General features: G+C 33.0%; 1 protein-coding gene across 2 annotated transcripts in view; it reads right to left on the bottom strand.

Annotated features, from left to right (window-relative positions):
* Positions 1-20,245, bottom strand: part of LOC106717955 (G protein-coupled receptor kinase 1) — a 38,274-nt gene extending 18,029 nt beyond the window's left edge. For both annotated transcript variants that reach the window (XM_014511939.2, XM_014511940.2), the window contains exons 1-2: positions 19,778-20,245; positions 12,020-12,096 (exon numbers count right to left, since the gene is read on the bottom strand). In XM_014511939.2, coding sequence (XP_014367425.2) covers positions 12,020-12,096; positions 19,778-19,890 — 190 coding nt within the window. In that variant the 5' untranslated portion in view covers positions 19,891-20,245. The remainder of the gene's footprint in view (positions 1-12,019; positions 12,097-19,777) is intronic.
* Positions 20,246-20,690: the final 445 nt, after the last annotated feature.

Below are 20,690 nucleotides of genomic sequence, written 5' to 3'. Positions count from 1 at the left end.
CGCCTGTATTTTTTTTAAATACGAATCGAACGTTGGAATAATAATACTAATTTTCTACATAATCATCTTGTCATTCATTGCATATTATTATGTTTATCACAGTAGATGTATTGCGATCCAAGTTAACAATGAGTGTTTTATTAAAACTACTGTATTTAAATCAATTGAAGTTGATAAGTTGTTGATTCTTAAGAAAAATATCATACTAATTTGAATCCTTAGTAATACCCGAAAATCGTGTATAAAAATATAACTTCAAAAGACTTTTACCGAGTAAAATTACAACGCAGACTTTCGACGAGATACCAAGACATTTCGTATTACAAACGTTTCCGAGTATTCTTAAGCCAAATAACGAACGGATGATTACAATAAAGTAAGTAGTAATTAGATATTTTATGCGGATATCTTGTGATTTAACTGAATAAATTAATTAACCAGACTTTACAAGACAATTTTTTTATAATTAAGAGGCATCCCGTGACAAAATGTACTTCTAAAAATTTCTCATACAAACATAGAATATGGCTAATATTATTTCTGAAACAAACTATTATTTTAATAATTATGAACTTAGCTGATATTTTTATTAAAAAAAGGACTGAATTCATTGTTATATACAAAGTTAATGAATACCAAAAATGAAGCGGCAAAAAGTATTGTGATTATTAACTTTTACGATAGAGTTGGTACAAAGTTGTAGCTACAAACGGATCGTAAAAAATAATTAAAAATAAGTTTTAATTAAGAGTACAGATTGCAATTTCAAAGCTCGCAGGCAGTGCTATCAGCTTACCGCACTGTATAAAGAGATTTAGTCGGAAAATCGCAGCCGCTACAACTTAATATATATTAATATGTACAAAACTAAATAAAATATAGCATCTAAACAAAAATTTTATAGTTGTTTTATTATAATATGACATATTGCAATTAGTTTAGGATCAGACCTACCGTCTATCTAGGCTGAATCATCTTTTAAATTTATTTTCATTTTTTTATTTTAAAGATTTTCAATATTATTTCGTTAACTATCATAAAAGATTCGTATCTATTCATAGTATTAACTGTAATTTAATGTTGCCAGCGTGGTCTATTGATATCATTAGTGTTGCCAAGGGCAACGAACAGGAACTTCGTAGAGCATTCACGGCTGTTTAGTGACGAGGCATAAAACTGTTTTCTTAGCAACTCAATCGACACTGTTTGTGTCTCATACGCTACCTTGAATGTTTGCGATCAAAGAGGAAAGAAAGTTGAATGTTACAAGCGACTACAGTAACTACACTAATACATAAATCTATTTTTATGTACATATACATCCTCAAATAGTAAAGTACTGCGTGTTATTTTGGTAAAACATGAAGTATTACATTATTATTTTGATAGATTAGATACAACAATATCAACACTATCAATCTCATGATCCAGAGGTTAGACAGAAATTACGTTACCATTTTTCACGGTCCTAGCAAACTTCCCTCACCTCTTCCACATTCTCCGCATTCTCGTCGGTTTCAGGTATCCTTAATCAGTTAGTACGTCACTAATTTGGTCGGTATAAGTCTTTTTAGAACTATTAATTACTTTCGAGACAAAAAATGCGATAAAAAGATACAAAACACCTTATACATTGCAGTTCTTTTAAAGAATTTGCACAGTAAATGGAGACATTTTAAATGAGTCATTTCACCGCAGTTAACAGAGTAGGTATTTCTACGCGACGTTAAGAGGTAAAGCGACGGGAATTATTCAGTGAGAGGGTACTCCGCCCCACCTACGTACAACGCTCAGCTTTTAGTCGTGCCCCGTCTAAAATTTGCAGGAAAAAACACGTCTCTAAAGAACAGCGTGTTTAAATTTTGTTCCTCCATTTATTTTAGTTAAACTAAGGAATGTTGTTGCGTATTACAAAAATAGTAAGTTTATTTTATGTGTAAGTGTATCAAGGATTTCTAAGACAAGTTGTTTGTTAAGTAAAGGTATTTCCATCATACTCTGACTCCTTTCGTAGGTATGCACTCCCGCCAGGTACTCGTCCGCGCGGAAAATAAAAAAAATATTAGTAGCCTATGTGTTCTCCCAGATTATGTTCTACATTCTACATCAATGCCAAACATCCATACATCCGTACATCTAAACTTTCGCATTTATAATATTAGTAAGATAGTAAGTAAGACAAACAAAACCATCCACATTGTAAATACACTAAATTTATTTTATCGTATAATCATATTAAATATCCTAATACATTTGTTTGCTAACAGCATTTTGATAGTGTAGTATAAAAGGCGTAATAACATAAATTTACTGATAATCAATATTATTACGCATATTGCAATAGCAATAAAATATTGATGTTATTAAATCTGACTTTAGTTTCGTTTAATCTTATAATCGTGTTACGGACAAATGATATGTTATATATATTAAAACCAAACTGTATATGTATATAATTCACTTACGTTTCATGGAAATTAAATGTTGTGTATTTACCAGAATTTTTATATAGAAGAAGGGGACAAACGAGCAGCGGACCGCCTGAAATTATTTGATCCGACGCCCATGGAGATCCGCAATGCCAGTGGAACCGCAGATGCGTTGCCGGCTTTTAAGAGAGGAGTACGCTCTTCGTCGTAACTGTTTGGAAATACCACTGAATACAGAGTATTTCACAACGAGGATGTGCGAGGTAAAAAGTTACGCGAAAACCTCGTCGTTGTGGAACGCCAGCCATCGAGATATAAAAATATAAAATCTAATCTAGATAACGTAAGTACAATAGTAGATCCAACTTAGTTATCAAGCCAAGCCATAATCTCCATTAATAATACAAACAATATTGATGTATTCAATACGATTAGCTCGTATTATATAAGCCATAGGATAATATGTTTCTTTCAAAGCAACTGAATACCTGATTAATATTTCTATTACAAGAAGACTATATAGTGTTCTTTAGAAAAGAGAATCTATTACGTTATTTATGACAAACCAATGCGACAAATCTATAATATTCAATTTATCAAATTCATAATTAATGGGATCAAGTTATAAAGAAAGTGATAGAAAAAATGCTTTGAACCTATCTTAGATCTTGTATAGTCTATTTGTGACAAAGTTATATTCCAATGGCCCAAGGAAATAGGGTTGTAAATTTTATTTTATTTCATTAAAATATTGAAATAACAGTAAACAGAGGAACGTAAAAACATGTGTTTATTCCGCTTTTACCCTTTTTCGGGTATTCTTTGAAAATTGCGAGATAATGTGAATTGATAGTGCAAAAGAAGTGAAGTTATTGTGTAATTGTGTGAGCAAATGTGTTTTACAGGTAATATTTAAGAGATAACTAGTTCTAAAACCAGAAGAACTTTAGTTACGTTTTTTTAAATATCGTATAAGGAGGCTACGCCGGAAGCCTTATTTTAGTCCTCTTTCCTACTCTTTTCTTATAAGGAAAGGATGAGAAGGGGGAGTGGAAGCACTAAAAGAGGATATTTCTCCTCTCCATGCATCCCCTTCTCCGTCAAATCCACATTCATGATGTCTGCAGAAGATTTCAAATCACAATAACAATGAGTACTATAGCCTGAAACAAGTTTAGTCGTACAAAATACATTGTACGTAAAAGTAGCAGCCCTCGAAGTGGGTTACAAACGCAATTTACGACGGTCCCACTTCAACTTGCAGTAAATAACTTTACGCCGGGAGTATTGGAGAACAAGCTTAACGCGTACTATAAGATACTAGATGTTTTCTATTGTGTTTATAGATTTACTTCGTACTATTTAAAGAAAATATTATTTCAAACATGGTGGTAAATTGTTCTTTCTACATTTTACTTCTACAACGAAAAGTTATATAATAAATTACTTCGCTAAATCAAGGTTATTCTGTAACGATATTGTGAAACAACTATTGCTGGAGCTGTACACAATGTAACAGTAACAATTTTTAACATTAATCTAGTACAAAAAATTGCAAAATAAAATGCAAATTAGAGTATTAATTATGAAGCTGTAGCTTGGATAAAGGCGTGGGAAAATTTGCACGCCAGCAAGTAGCTTTACACTGTACGAAAGCTCTTGACTTTTTATTTTCTATTCTGCAAAACTAAAATGTCTACTGTTAAAGTAAAGAATATTCTTTAAAATTTAATAAATCCTTAATTATTAAATATGTATATAAATACTATGCATGAATATAATCAGATCACACAGAACACAGGCGTGAAGTGGAAGCAATTCCGCGTTTCGTCTGATGAGTGTGGTACCGGAGGCCTAATTGTAGTCCTCTTTCCCTTCCCATCCTTTTCTTAATAGGATAGGATGGGAAGTGGATTTGGCGGAAGAGGGGACGCATAGGAAGGAGAAATATGCTATTTTTGTGCGTTCCCTTCTCCGTTAATTAAAGGTAGGCAACGCATCTGCATTCTCGGATGTCTATGGAAAACGGTCGCCTCGCTATTGCTGCGAATCCAAAGCAAAGCGCAGCGAAAAAGTTTGTATTATTTCCACCAATGCACTCTTTCCATAACTTTGACGATAAACGCATACATTGTGTCGGAGTTTGAATAGGTATGACCACTACGGTAACTTTACTTGATTGCAAACCTATACAATATAACTTTATCGATGCTGCTAGCGAACTTGTTACACATGATATCGAGAAACCGCAATGGTCAAGTTAAATGACCGTAAAGCGCTCATGCACGCAATTACTACTAAGATACCTATACTAAAGTTTGGTTGTTACATTTATAAACATCAACTGCCGCACTTAGTCTTTAAATGATTAATTTAGCAGTCTCTTAGTGTAGATATCTTGAACTAAATTAATACAAAGATAGGCTCTTATTATCATTTAGCGGCGGACTTTGACAGTAAGATAAAATAACTCTTACCAACAAGACTAACGCTTAGCATGTACTAACTGGTAGGTATAGATCTTTTCAGATATTTTGACGGCTGTTAATTTTGCGCGAGACGCTGCGCAGAACACAATTGTAGGTGTAACAGGGCGTAGCGGTATGCGAGGGGAGGTTTAAAAAGATTAATACTATGGTCAGCTGTCGTATCTAAGTAGGCAATCACGCCTTAGCCTAATAATCAACCGCCACATTTAACATGATGGTAAAAAAAGACAATATTTATTTTGCGAAATGATTTCCGTATCAAGTTTCTATTATTTTTGTCACCATCATTGTTCGTTAATGTCGGCTTCACTGAGCTTTAGTTTAATGCAAAAGTAAATTAAAAAGCTCTTTTATGACTAAACTGTTACGTTTCATATTACATTATCGTTTATAGAAAGGCAGATGAGAAAATAGACGAGTAAAGGAAATTATTGTTTCGCCAACATGATTAGAATTAATTGTCTACGGAGCGGTAATAATCTACGCCTTGCGTGAACACGGAGCGCTTCCGATGAGCTAAGGTACCCGCGCACTGATTAACTCAAACTACTAGACTGAATAATCAATTATTGAACGGTTTTTTTTTAAACCTTAAATCTAAAAACATAAAGTTTACAAAACAAAATTATGGTAAAAACTTTAGAAGTTCGCTGTATATCCTTATTAAACAAATAACAATTAGTTATACATTTCTATTACTACAAAATAATACGTTCACAAAACCTACGGCATTTTACCAGCTCATTAACAGTGTACATCTTTTTAATACTTAAATTTTTAATTTACAAGATTCATCCAGGTATTAAGAAAGTTAAGTAACCGTCGAAGAATAACACAATTGATCTTTTAGAATTTTTTTAAGTCAAAGACCTTTTCGAGTTTGCGTCTTGTGAAATAAAAAAGGCGACAGAATATATTAGATAAATAGTAGACATTAGACAATGTGATTACTTGTAACGTGCACCGTATACAAATCTTGTCACGTTGAAATAATCTGTGATATTCGTTTTTTTATAGTTGAAAGCATGCAACTTTATTCCTTTTATATAGGGGAGCGGGGGGCACGTTGTTACAGGGGTAAGAAGTTACACGCGTTTTTTACCGGGATTTTAAACTCTTTGATGGACATAATTGGACTCATTTGTTTTCTTATAATATCGTGCATTATATAAAAACAATCAGAGACCTGCTAAGCGCTGAGCTGCTAGGTTGTGTGCGTGTGTCCCGATTTCAACCAAGTAAGTAAAAAAATCCTTTACGAAATTTTTGATTCCTGATGACCACAGGTGGGCACAGTTAATCGAAAAGTTAACTTCGTTAATCGTTAATTCGTTAATTAAAAAATTAACTTCGTTAATCGTTAAAGCGTTAAATTCTCGAAAATTTAACGCAAGTTAAAGTTAATCGTTAACAGTTAACCATACCAAAACTATACATACTAATTTCACACTTATTGTGGCGACACTTGTTTAAAATAGTAATTTGACTATACATTCTATAACAAATTAGTATTGGAGACAAGTATGAATGCATTATAGTATATTTCATTACGAGTGCGGAAAGCCTGTCATTGCAAAGAGTTCCGACAAATGTCTACCCGAGCCGAGGCGCAGCCGAAGGTGAGGGTTGACAATTGGGACAAGTTGTAATGACAGTTCCGCACGTGTACTAAACAACTATTTTTAATATAGTTGCGAAAAAATGAAGCAATTTAATAGAATAATAAAAACACAATAAACACAATTAACTAAAATGTTTGAAAAATGGCGCCAACTATAAAACAAACAGAGATTGTTTTTGTTTTCTTCACCCATTCTGGGTAGGCAAAGGGAACTATGCCCAAACGGCCAAGTCTTCAGTAGATTATTTTTATTGATATGAAATGAAAATGAAATTTAATGAGATGAAATAAAATGAAACCTAACCTAATTCATTGAATCAAATCATTAAATCTGATATTGTAACAAATTAGGAACTTCTTTTTAGAAATATTTGCATGAATCATAAAACTTCAATGAATTTTTTTTTGTAAAAACTTCGTGGTTGGTTTTTTCTTTTTAATAGACATTATTTTGACAGTTGGGAAAGAGAACGCACGAGTTTGTAAAAGCTAAAGAAAAAGCACGAGTAAAAAATGGTTTTAATACAGTTGCTCAAAAAGGGATTGGAGGGTATTGCAGGGACGAAGAGCGTTCGGAATGTGGGCTATTACATACTCTTGTTTTATATACTCGTAATGAAATATACTATTTCGAACCTTCTTTTGATTTTGTCCTGTTGGTCACGTCTTTCCCGGACGCTCTGATGCATCACACTTGCCCGCGAACTTCACATATATCAATTATCAACTCGTTCGTTCACCATTCGAGTCGCTGACAGTCGCCCAACATAGTTGAACTTACGAGCGTGGCGTGGCACGTAATTTAAACAAAATGACAGCACGTCTCCAAGTTTATAATTTAACGATTAACGGACTTTTTTTAACGGAAGTTGAATTTAACGGAAGTTAACAAAAGCGTTAACACTTTTTGAAGTTAACTTAAAAGTTAATCCGTTAAGCAAAATGTTAACTTCGTTAATTAACGATTAACGGATTAACGAGTTAATGCCCAGCTCTGCTGATGACTATACTTTTCATTTTGTCAAAAATTTTAACCTTGAACGTTCATAATATATCTACCTTTAATTTACAATATTGTTTTATTCTACTATCGATATCCATTAATAATGACTTCAATTTATATTAAAAAACGTGCCATGGGGCAAGTAGTTACAATTGTTTGGGGTAAGTTGTTACTAACCGACACACCTGAAAAAGACTCATTAAAAAGAGAGTATGAAGAAAAACTGGCAAAGACCAAAAAAACGTGTGACAAAACTAAAGGAAAAGGCAAAGGTAAAGGAAAAGGAAAAGGCAAAGGTAAAGGAAAGTCCTCGAAAATGAGCGAAGAAGGAAAAGAAAAGGTGAAGAAAAAAATTTTGGTTTCCGATTCTGATACTGATGAATGGTTTTGTTTAGTGTGTAGCGAAAGTTATAGCACCTCGATAAAAGAAGATTGGGTAGAATGTTTAGAATGCAAAATGTGGGCCCATGTCAAATGTGTAACGGGAAATGTTTGCTCATTCATTTGCATTAATTGCAATTCTAATGAAGACTGATTTAATATTTGTGTGTGATATTGTTACCTACCTCTATAAAAATTACTATATATCTTTCTATAATATAAGTGCCTTAAAAATGTTAGAATCCAAAGTATTTTAGTATGCCAAAAGTTCATTAAAATAACTTATTAAGAAGTGGAAGTGAATAATTTAATTACTACAAGTTGTTATTTGCAGACTAAGTCTGTGTTTTTATATAAGATTTGAAAATGTTCCTGCCAAAGTGATTTTCTACCAAAAAAAACTTAAAAAATTACCATAATAGATATTATAATTACTCATAAATGTTAGAAGACTGTATAAAGTGATCTCTATTGTTTATATCGTTTTGAAATACTAATAAAAAAATATATATCACTGATGATTTTGTTCATTTATCTACCGTAACATCGTGCCCCGATGATGTAACAACTAGCCCCAATTCCGGGGTAAGATGTTACAATCTACTTGTTTAGTTAAATTCTCCATTGTGAAAAAATTACATAAATTTCAATAATTTTTCAGTCATATTTTCATAGCTAAATAGACATACTAACATTACAAGTTATCAAATGTATAATTTATTTGATAGCTTTTGTCATATTAACAATTATCTAAAAATTGTAACAACGTGCCCCCCGCTCCCCTACATCAACAGAAATAAAAAATATACCATACTTGTTACAAGACTATGTTAATCAAAATTAAACCTATATCAAAGGTTTACAAACAATTCAATAATATCTTGTGCCAACTGACAGCAGTATAAATGATGCTTATGCCACAATGCTATGATCGATCGATGTGAAGTCATAGCAACACAACGCTATACTAATACGTATGGTATCAAATATTCATAATTGTTTTCAGCTAAAATCCATGAGGGTTAGTGTGACATCGTATTCAGTATAATCTTGTTTGCGATACAAATCTCGACAAGAAAGTGACCCTCCTCCGAGAATCAGGCTTGTAATTATCTTAAGCCTGTAATCCAGACGCTTGCAACACAAGCTGCATTGCTTCTACTACATTTAAATTACATTAGTGTACCTACCCTTTGATAAAATAGATGGCATCATTAAGGGAATTGTTAATAATTACTACAAGTTTTTTTTAATATAAACGAGGCCATAAACATCCGCGTTGTCTACCTTTAATCGACGGAGGAGGAGACGCACAGTAAGAGATTATTACCCTAAAATTAGGCACGCACTCTCGTCAGTCGAAACGCGAATTACTTCCACTTCACACCTTTCTTCCGTGGGGTCATGTTATTACATCAGAGTAGTCGACCCATTTGTGCAACAGATGTTGCTGGCGTCTTAAAACTATTAATACTTTTCTTTTATTTTTACATCTCGATTGTTTTTAAACATTGATTAAATTTGCATTTTTTATATTTCATAAATTCATCAATTCAAATACAAACCAATAATGGAGGTTTATCATTCATATAATTCCTCTTTTAATTCATTTCAAACCTTTCATTCATTTGGGTGCTTTCATTCATTCGTCGTGTTCATTGACAAGAAATACGGAAATAGAGTGTTCAGGCATTTGATTACTTTTTCTTAACTTAGAAAACAAATATTTTTCAAGTTGAATTACTTAAAAATAGTTTGCTTTGTGCGTTTCCTCATTTTTAATGTTCGATGAATATTTGGATTATTGTTTGATTTTGATTTATTTCTTTACAGGGATCTTTTGATATCCAGTCTAAATAATGTATATCAACAAAATTAAAAAATTTCTTTTATGGTATTAATATTTCAAAGTAACAGATGCATAGACATATTAATTAATGTAAAAAGAACTATTTATTCCCTTTCAAATTAATGCCATCTGTCTGAACAGACAAATACATTAATCTCACAACTTGCAAAAGCCTTTTCTGTTACTTCATTCGAGTTTATTTCTTTCCTTCAATGGACTTTGGTGGTCATCACACAATTTTTCAATTTTAGACAATGGTAATTGATAACAAAGAAAAAGCATTAATGATTTAAGCTTTAATGTAAAAACAATTTCTAATCCCAAAAAAGACTAGAAATTCTTCGTAAATCTATGTAGAACTTACATTTTAAGCTCATTCATCTTGTCTTTTGCTTATAGTTTTAGATTTTATCAGCCCTTGGTACATATGTTTGTTGAAAGAGTGACTGACGATATTGATTTATTTGTAGTAATTTATAAAATTATTGCAATCTACGATAAATCCTCTGTCTTCAATGAAGTAGGTGTTCTTGCCGGAAAAAGTTCTTAAATAATTATTGTTGTTACAAAGCTCTTTTGTTCTGTAAAACTATTTTAGCCCATTCATATAATAAGGGAATCAAATAAAACCGACCACCCGCCCACACGCCAGTTGAAAGTTGCTAGCCACTCGGTCGAAATATTTTCCTACTCTAAACAATGTACTTTGAGTGGGACGCCTTGCACAATCCTTCACTTATAAAATGAGAGATTAGGATTAATTGTTTGACTAGTTGGCTAAAGAGGGTATTAAAACAGATTTTCACCACTCCGGGAAACCTTTTGAGTAGCACGATATTGTTTAACATTTATAATTTCTAAATTTAACTAGGTATTTTAGGTATTTCAGGATCGCTTTAAAATGATCATAACTGAAATCCTTAATACTATTTTCAGCAAGTTTTGAATAGGCATATATATTATTGTACAGATTTAAAACGCAGAAAATAATTTGAAATTTAACATTTGTTAATAAAGTGGTCATTCGTTATCATTTCCCAGGCCTTATCACACTTACGTGGGGTCGGCGCAAAAGGTTTTATAAACCTTAAAGTTTTCGCTTATTTTTTCACGGCCGGCCGCCTGCCTGTCGCCAACTCTACTTGGGAGGAATATACTAAAAATAAATATAATATAAACTAAATAATAATAGCTAAATAATTTAAAATGACTTCTAAAAATATACCAATAAACATGATTAATTAAACATTATTAAATAGAACAAAACTTTTGCACTATTTATTAGTTAGCTAGGCATTATATACTTTAGTGAAACCATTCTTTCTTACCACTATATTCTTTATCATCATCATATTAAAGTCTTCATTGGTACATAACATGAATAGAAGAAGCGCTTGTTAAATGTTATAAAAACATTAATATAGCATAACAGACATACATTTTATCATGTAACACTATCTACCAAACACGTGACGTTGATATTAGACTAACGATTAATAAAAACATATGACAGAGTACAGTACTAGGAAGTAACGTTATAATAGATCCATTAGTGTTTATGTGCTCTTATATGTAAACTGTACAATTTCCATTAAATCAGGTTTTGTCAGGTCGATTTTAACGTTTTGGATACGTTATAACGATATTATTACAGCACAGTTACGATTAGGGATGTCCAATTACAATAAACGAAGACCCTTAAAAACGACCAGTGACTTCTCAAGTACGTTTCGACAGTCGATGACTATAAAAACGACCAGCAATAACTTGTTTCACATCTTGTTTAACATCGATGTTTAACCCTTAACCGGAATAAGCATTATAATGATTTGGCAGCCCTAGTTAGGGTATGTTATATTAAACATCGTTAAAGTACATATTTGTAAGGAAGCAACGTGATGTTTATCGTCGATTTCGGCACCAACCAAAACATTTAAGTCACGTTACGATTAGCATACGTTAGGCGGTATAATATCTTGAGAAAATATTCATATATAAAAATAACATCATTTTCAAATTCTAGCGTATTGGTAATTTATAAAAAATACTACACGTCAATATTACCAAATGTAGAGATAAATAACATTTCTTTAAAACGAACACTCTTACCGTTGACTTCTGAGAACAAAATCTCTGTATAAAACATATCGATGTATGTCATTATTTTTGACAAAACACGAGATAGCAACATATTTTAAATCGGATTGGCTTCGAAAACTCACGGTTATTGATTTATAAATAACTTACCTAGGACTTGATTAAATATTTTGTCGAAATTTACTTCATTCTTTTTCTCCATGTATTTGTGCATGACGCTCCTTACACTGTAACAAAAATAATTGTGTTAACAATTTTTATAAAAGTAAAAACGAAAGTAAAATCCTTTTACAATGCCAGAATATATTCACAATCTATTACATGCTTAGTACGCAATGTAGAATTCGTTGATTCCAAGTAAATAAAAAAGCCAAGTTAAAATGTTTTATCGTTTTGTTTACTATGTGACAAACATCGAGACTTTTTATATCGAACATTCTGCGATATTTTTTACGATGTCTGAAAATTGAAAGCTAGTATGATACTTGTTTGTGATTTTTTTTCATAACTATTGTGATATTACTGACATTCTGACAAATGATTGCCAGTTTTATGAGAAAAAACCAAGTAAAGTGAAAGAGAAAAAGCAAAAAAATAGATCTAAATTTGTTATATCGAATCTTACTGGTACACTCAGTTAGCACATCGATAAATAGCTATATTGTAGTGTATAACAGTAGTGTACATTTCTCATAAAATTCATGGTAAATCTACACAAAGGGAACTTTAGTGATCAATTAATTAGTACTTGTCCTTATCCTTACTTATAAAAGCGAAAGTAACTCTGTCTCGCTCTCACGCCAAAATTACTGAACCGATTTAAATGAAATTTGGTACACAGATATTCTAGAGTTTAGAGCCTGAGAAGGGACATAGGCTACTTTTTATCGCAAAAAAGGGTCGTAAGGAGTTCAAAGTGGGGGTGGAAGGAAATTTCTATGGCAGTATCGTCATTGTTACGGTTAGAAGCTTGAAATTTATTTTTGAGGCTGGTAATTTGATAAAAATAAATATGACATTCAAAGTTCGTAAAAGTTTTACCATCAAGTGTGTAAAATAACATGTGGGAATAGGGGATGAAAGTTTGTATGGGAATACATAAGTAAGGTTTATGTGAATATTTTGTAAGTTTAATGTGTTTTGTTGTAATATTTTATAATTTAAAGTAAAATAATTAGCCTAAGTCATTAAAATGTTATAGAAGACAGTATTTAACGCGGATGAAGACGCGGGCACAGCTAGTTAGTGAAAAAGCTACTAAGCCTAAATGATAAAATACTTTAATATTTCTCCACATACGATATCTACAAAAATATTCACTTAAACATGGAAACAGACCAAAGTGTAGACTTTTATTTATATATTTACTTATAACGCCTCATTATTTGGAATGAAGCTTCCATAGGTATCCTGCAAGTATTTAATGGCTGTTTGTCTGACACTATTGACATTTACGGCAGAATGCTTTGAAATAGACGTTGATTAACAAAATGTTTTTCTAGATTTTCCATTTTTTTGTAATATTTTTTTTAATATATTAAGACCACGATCCTACCTAATGTTAAGTGATGATATGGTTGAAAGATGAACTCATTCAAATTAGACTTCTAAAAAAACTCGTACTTTTTTAAAATTAAATTCGATATTTTGGAAATCAGTTTGGGACAGTTTCTGATTTACATTAGTCTGTTAGATTCGTTGATGTACGATTTTATAATTTAAAAATCCTTACGCCCCAATGAGAAAATATATTTTTTAGTTCTAAAGGCACGTAAAAACATCTCAGGTTTGTTTTAAAGTAAACACACCATTATTTATAATACAAGGAAAGCAAAGAGTTAATTAATACTTTAGAAAAATTTCCTTTACGGAAAAATCTTTAGAAATTCCTGTATTAATTAAAACGTTCTTAAACCTCGCTATTTAAATATTAGAGTACCGTCAATAAAAGCTTTTATAACAATCTAAGAAACTGTATTTATGTTAAATTTTCGTCGTAATTTTTCATCGATTGATTTATAAAGAAAGGTCTTAAGATTAAATTCTTTCATATACTCCTAAAGCAAATTACCCTTACCAAAGTAAAATTTAAACGGTATAACAAGAAAGTTGAGTGGTATAAAAATCTTGAAGAGGTAGTTAAAAGTTTATTTTCATCAATGAGAACAAATTTTAAAAACATGAAAACGATTTTTTTTTAATAAAGCCAATTATTTTTACGTAAGCATTTTTTTTTTTTTTTTTATATTTAAAAAGTTAGCGCTTGACCACGATCTCACCCGATGAGGTGAAGATGTGGTCTAAAGATGGTACGCGCTAGCTTTGTAGATGCCTATTCACTCTACTCTTGAAGGCCCCCACATCGTACTTGGACGGAAAAACTGACGCCGGCAACTTATTCCAATCCTTAGCAGTACGCACAAGGAACGATGATTCAAACTTTTTCGTTCGAACGCGCGGCACGTCTACTGCATAAGGATGGATTCCAGCCGTATGTCTGAACGTCCGATGGTAGAAAGGTGCTGGTGGAATTATGTCGTGTAATTCCTGCGCACACTCCCCAAAATGCAGCCTGTAAAATACCGAGAGACTAGCCACTCTACGCCTGTGCTCAAGACTGATTAAATTTAGGTCTTGGTCACCGAACAACTTTTTGGCTCGCCTCTCCACTGAATCTAGTGCCGCGAGTTGGTACTTTGCTGCGCCTGCCCAGATATGACAGCAGTACTCCACACATGGCCGGATCTGTGCTTTGTACAGGGTCAAAAGCTGTCCCGGTGTAAAGTACCGCCGTACCTTTGAAAGGACTCCAAGTTTCCTTACAGCTACCTTCGCCTTAGACTCTATGAACTGTCCGAAGTTAAGATTCGACGAAATTTCGACGCCCAGTAACTGCAGACAGTTGGTGAATTCGAGGGACACATTCTGGAAAGTGGGAGCTAGGGTGAACTCGCTCTTTTTGGCGGTGAATACACACGCTTGTGTTTTGGCGGCGTTGAATCGCACAAGATTGGCCTGTCCCCAAGATGAGACTGCCTCGAGTGTGCGATTAGTACGCTCTACCATGGCCTCACGTTCAGACTGTACTTGATCTCGACTGGTCCGACCTACCGGTAGATATCTCTCTATAACTGTGCTGTCATCTGCATACCCAAAGATACCGGGAATGAGCAGGTCGTTAATATGCAGCAGAAAAAGAGTTGCAGAGAGAACGGAACCCTGAGGAACACCAGCATTAGTCGCCATAGTGTCAGACGAAGAACCGTCGACAACGACGCGAAGCGATCGCTCACTCAGGAAGTCCTTTATCCACTCTATCAGACCAGGGGATATACCGTAGGCTGGAAGCTTGCTTATAAGGGTGGCATGCCAAACCCTGTCAAAAGCCTTTGGGATGTCGAGAGAGACAGCAATGGCCTCCCCGTTCTTTTCTAGGGCCTCGCCAATTAGGTGAGTGGCATACACTAGAAGGTCTCCTGTCGACCGATTTCGGCGAAATCCGTATTGTCGGTCGCTGAGGAGATCATTCTGTTCTAGGTACGCGATGAGGCGGGAGTTCAATACACGTTCTATAATCTTACAGAGTATAGAAGTGATTGAGATGGGTCGATAATTTGCAGGGTCGGCACGACTGCCTTTTTTAGGCACGGGCTGCACATTAGCCAGCTTCCAGGATTTAGGCACTTTTCCAGCTTTGAACGAGAGGCGATACAAACGTGTCAGAATTGGAGACAACTCGGCATCGGACTATTCTGGAATAGCAAAAAAGCCAAGTCAAGTAAATAACATAAGCCACGCGGCCGCGGTAGCGACGAGGTAAAAGCGCCCAACAGAAACAAAGGCTTTAATTTAAATACAATGTCTATGAAACTCGGAAGCCAATTTAAATTCCATACGTTGTTTTATCTTATTTTTATTCACTTCCTGCAGTAAAGTTTTATAAGGGATTTTTCCCTAGCGTTATGCTAGCTCGGCTTTACAAATAATAATAATTATAACTCAACAATGATCAACAACACTCACGGACGTAACCAAAGGGGTAAGCAGAGTACGGACTTACATACTCGCGTTAAACGTCAGTTTATTTATCTACTAATAAGTAAAACATTTTCTATTTATCACAATTAAGTAATCACTTAATATAAGTTAGTTTATATTTTTAATTGAATATGTTCAAATATTTTTAATGTCCTTTAAAAACGAATGGTTTTAGTAAACAACATCTGTGCGGGATGAGCTTTGTGATGTCGCTAAATAAAATATTACAACACCCGTGTCACACTAACCACATGTAATATTCATAGCTTTTTGTATAATCAAGCAAAGTACAACAATGTAGGGCGCAACTTAGTCGAATGTGTATTACTCGTACATTTTTGAACTTGGTGTCTTACAATACTATTAAATCATAGATATACATTGTATTTTTATTTTGAAAAAAAAATGGTAATATTTTAATATCCACTATTGGACATAAGGTGTCGCACGCGACTCCGTCCGCGCGAAATTAAAGAAAAACTTAATAAATAGTAATTAGTAGCCTATGTGTTTTCCAGCCTATGTTCAATATCGGTGCCAAATTTCATCAAGATCCATTGAGTCGTTCCGGAGATACTTTCTAACAAACATCCATCGATCTAAACTTTCGCATTAATAATATTTAATAAAATTATTGGTCAATCGTCTGGATCTAACTCTTCAACTAGTCAAAAGAACTAACGTAAATATGGTCAAAATATCGTCGCCGCAAAGCTAAAAATAAATTACATACTTTGGTCAAAAATGAAACATTTTAAGCACTTCGCAATGCAAGTTTTCGAATACGAATACTTTACAAGTTCCACTATAAAGTCTAAGCAAAATTCGATGTTTGCGTCAAAATAAGTTTAAAATGGCGCACATCCACAAGAGTATTTGGTTCGGATTGAATATTCTTCGCATCGGGGACTTGAAATTCAAGAGACGTACAACTTCTACGGAATGTTATTTTATAAAGTCAGCTCCACACTGAATGTAAATGATATATTGATACCCGCCTTTGAGAAAGCATCTCGATATTCGATGAGGTTTCCAGTCACACAAGTTCCTAGTGCACGTCGCAAAACTTAATGGAAACAAAAATAGAATATGTAAAAGTTATCACAAACAGAGAAATTCAATAGTCTGGATCTACGAGTAGATCTTGGTATTTTGCTTTCGATTTTTGCTAACCTCAGATTGCAGATTGAACCTATTAGGTACACTATGACGACGTAACATTTTTAACTGTCATACCTACCTCTCTTTGTCTCTACATATCGTGGGTGCAAAATTGTTGATATAAAATTAGAAGCATAATTTATCATGTGTAAATAAATATTAAAAGAAATACGAAAGTCATACGGCTGTGGCGCCACGCCGACTGTATCATATCCTTCAACGAGTCGTGCATCAATAAATAAATTTTTGTTGCTATTACTAAAATACTACATACGCCCCATGATTTCAACCTCAATGGAATTTACAAGTACACAAACTATGATTAATATTGAATTAATAAATAACGTTACCCGTATTATTCTAATATACGAGGGGCTATAAGAATATTCGATAAATAGCATATTGTATACGCGGTGCTGAATCGAATGACAACACTTTCAGAATCTGACCAGTGTTTAGGCTACAAGAATTTACAATGGAACGTATATTACCTACGTACCCGTGAAAACATCACTCGTCGTCAAGCAATGTCGTATCAGTGTTAATGTGAGTGTAAGCATGCGGTTAGTTCTTACAAGAGATTAATCCCCAACAGTGGGGGACCGTGAGGAATCTATCCCCCGCTGCGATCACGATGCGATAGCGTTTGTCGGGACAGGATACTAAACATATAGTAAGTGTCACGTCTATTATATCTGTGCAATTCAACACACCAACACCGGTAGACAATTAGGTCGATTGTCGTGCGGATGTTTGTTTTTAATAACAGTCAAGGTACTGGCAGCAAGTTAAAAAAAAATAAGTGAATGGATTTACAGATTTAGAAGAATGTTTACAAAGTTACGAGAATTTTTCTTTATTTTTAGAATTCAATAACTTTCTCGTATAATAATGTATTTAACCAAAAAGCATACATGTATAGATATAATAAGCTATCGAAAGATTAGCTTATAAATGCTAAATTTTTGATTCATCATCCTCTTTCTCCCCTTTTAGCTTACTAATTTTCCATACATCTCTATCAGCAGTCATATCTGACTTTACTTTCTTTTTACACATGTCCTCAATCACACAATGCACCCATTTCTTTGTTCTTCCACTTCCCTTATGTCGACGCCCCCACCAAATAACACCGTAATAGAAAAAATCAAATTTTTCAGGAAAAGCAAAAAACCGTATTTCTTTAATAACTTCATCAATAATGATTGTATAAGAATCTTTTAGATACCAAAACAAAGCTAATTTTTATAGCTACATTGTTTTTAATTTTCATTTCATGTATTCCGGGTGTATTCTGTGCTATGAAGGAAAAATGATAGTACCAGAAATAAAAAAAAATCTGTTTCAATAATGACTTTTTATCTCTGTAATTAACATTAAGAAAAATATAAAAAAATCACAACATGTAATAGGACCTTTAGATGCTGAATTCGACAGAAAAGCAAGAACCGGGTAAGAGTGCATTACAGGATTATTTGATGGGGGCGTCAATGTCATCTTTATTAACCCTCATTACTAATTTAGTAGTTTCACTCTTAAAATATATTTCCTTATTTATTCATAATATTAAACATATTTAATTAATATACATAGTTATACCAGAAAACGGTTACATAATAGCTTTTATCCTTATATTCACAATTATTGAATAACATGAAGTTATAATTCTAAACTCACAGATTAAATTCCTATTTGATAGCATATTTTAAGGAACAAAGGCAGGAAGGCACAAGATGTGATATTAGGAATTTTTGACACAATTTATTCAAAGACTATCTTATGACATCACTTAAGTTCTTTTTGTCAGATAGGTCTATTTGGAAAGGCATGCGTTGGCACACACATTTTTCATTTTAAAATATTGTCATAAATGAAATACCAGAATGTTGTTTTAAACCACTTCATTTCCTTATTTATCTATTGTAAAGCAAAGCATCTTATCATTTTAGACAAAGTTTTTTAATGGAGTAATAACCATAAAAAACAATAGCTACATAATAAGACAGTGTTTCAAAATAGTGTGTGCTGCCAATTGTTCCTTATCAAAAGAGAAAGGAAACATCTTACCTAATTTATTACCTACCATAGGCAGTAAAACTATCTATTGATCACTAGTAGTGGGCAATCACATATTGTTGAATATTCCAACATAATAAAGATTTTTTTAATTTTAAATAAATATAACTTTATGCACTTCTTCACATGTCCATTCACACAATTTTCTTAAAATGAAGTACAAAGTTTTTGCTTCAGGTATTAATATAATTACAATATGCCTCTACAATCTTTTTAGTTGTATATTGTTTTAGTAATGGAATTAATTAATACTTAAAATATCTTATTGTTTATTTCTTTGTAATAAATGAAGAAATGTGCAAAGCAGTGCATCAGTTTATTTTATTTTAAATACATAGTTTGTAATTATGTGCATTTTTCATTAAAGAACAAATTAATTCAATATTAAAAAAATCTTTTGCTATAATCTCATTATTTGTTAACTATCTTTATTATCAGACATGCCAGTTGATTTTTCACTTTTACATTTTTAATTTTTTATATTTGTTTTCGTCACTTTCTACATTTAATGGGAAACGTTATAGAAGGGAACAAACTTCTAATAAGATCATCACTTGTAAACAAGTCTAGGTAGTGTTGAAGTGTAAACATTGACGTTATAATGAGGGGTCTCATACAGAAGGGCGGTATTACCTTGGATCTGGCAATATGATTTTTTTGCTTGCTCTTGCAGCAGGGGTGCATTTTGACTTCTCCATTGCCATCAAGTAGCTGACGTCGGCCAGCACTGCTTCGAGGTCCGCCATTTTGATACTAAATTATCTTCTTTACCAGAGAAATACGCGCCACTCGTTCACAACACAAACACGTTTTTAACACTGACTATACTTCTTCCAAATCAGTCATAACCTTCTTCACATGACGACTGCTCGCGGCTTTATTACACCATTTGTTGATGAAGATTGGGATAAATCCATTCTCATAATAATATAAATTGTACATAAGGGCACGCGGAGTAACTCTTAAGGAAAGTCATTTGAATTAATTACGAGATATAACTATTTCGCCTTTTTCATGAATATAAACACATTAGAAAAACACGATCATCAAAACGACCGACTAAATCCGCCATCACCCGACTACGATCCGTCCGTCACTTCACTTCATTGACTTTCATCACACAGAAAAACTCTTTGGGTAAATAATATTTTGAACACACAACACTAGAACTGGACTGGTACAGAATAAATCTTACAAATTATTTTTAAAAAGTCATAGCATATTAAACTTTTGTAAGGTATGAAATAGATAGTTAAAATGGAGAGAAAAATTGATCCTTACTTTCGTTTCTACAAATTCCTAAAAGAAATTGTAAATTATTTGTCTATTTCCACTTTGGTGTGGTCAAAGTTGGTCGACTTTGAATTGTTGATTGTGTAATTTGTAACACTTAATTTTATAATCATTTTTTTTTGTTTGTAATTTAAAAATAACCACGATCAGATCTAGATCAAAGTGGATATGTATACAAGATTTGACCACTAAAAAGTACATAAATTCATAACTCTGTGCACTAAAGACACTAAAGACAAGAAGTATGACAGTG

The sequence above is a fragment of the Papilio machaon genome, chromosome 13, assembly GCF_912999745.1.
Source record: "Papilio machaon chromosome 13, ilPapMach1.1, whole genome shotgun sequence".
In the NCBI taxonomy this organism is placed as follows: Eukaryota; Metazoa; Arthropoda; class Insecta; order Lepidoptera; family Papilionidae; genus Papilio; species Papilio machaon.
Note: the sequence above shows the minus strand (reverse complement) of the source record. Positions and strands in the feature narration are given on the sequence as shown.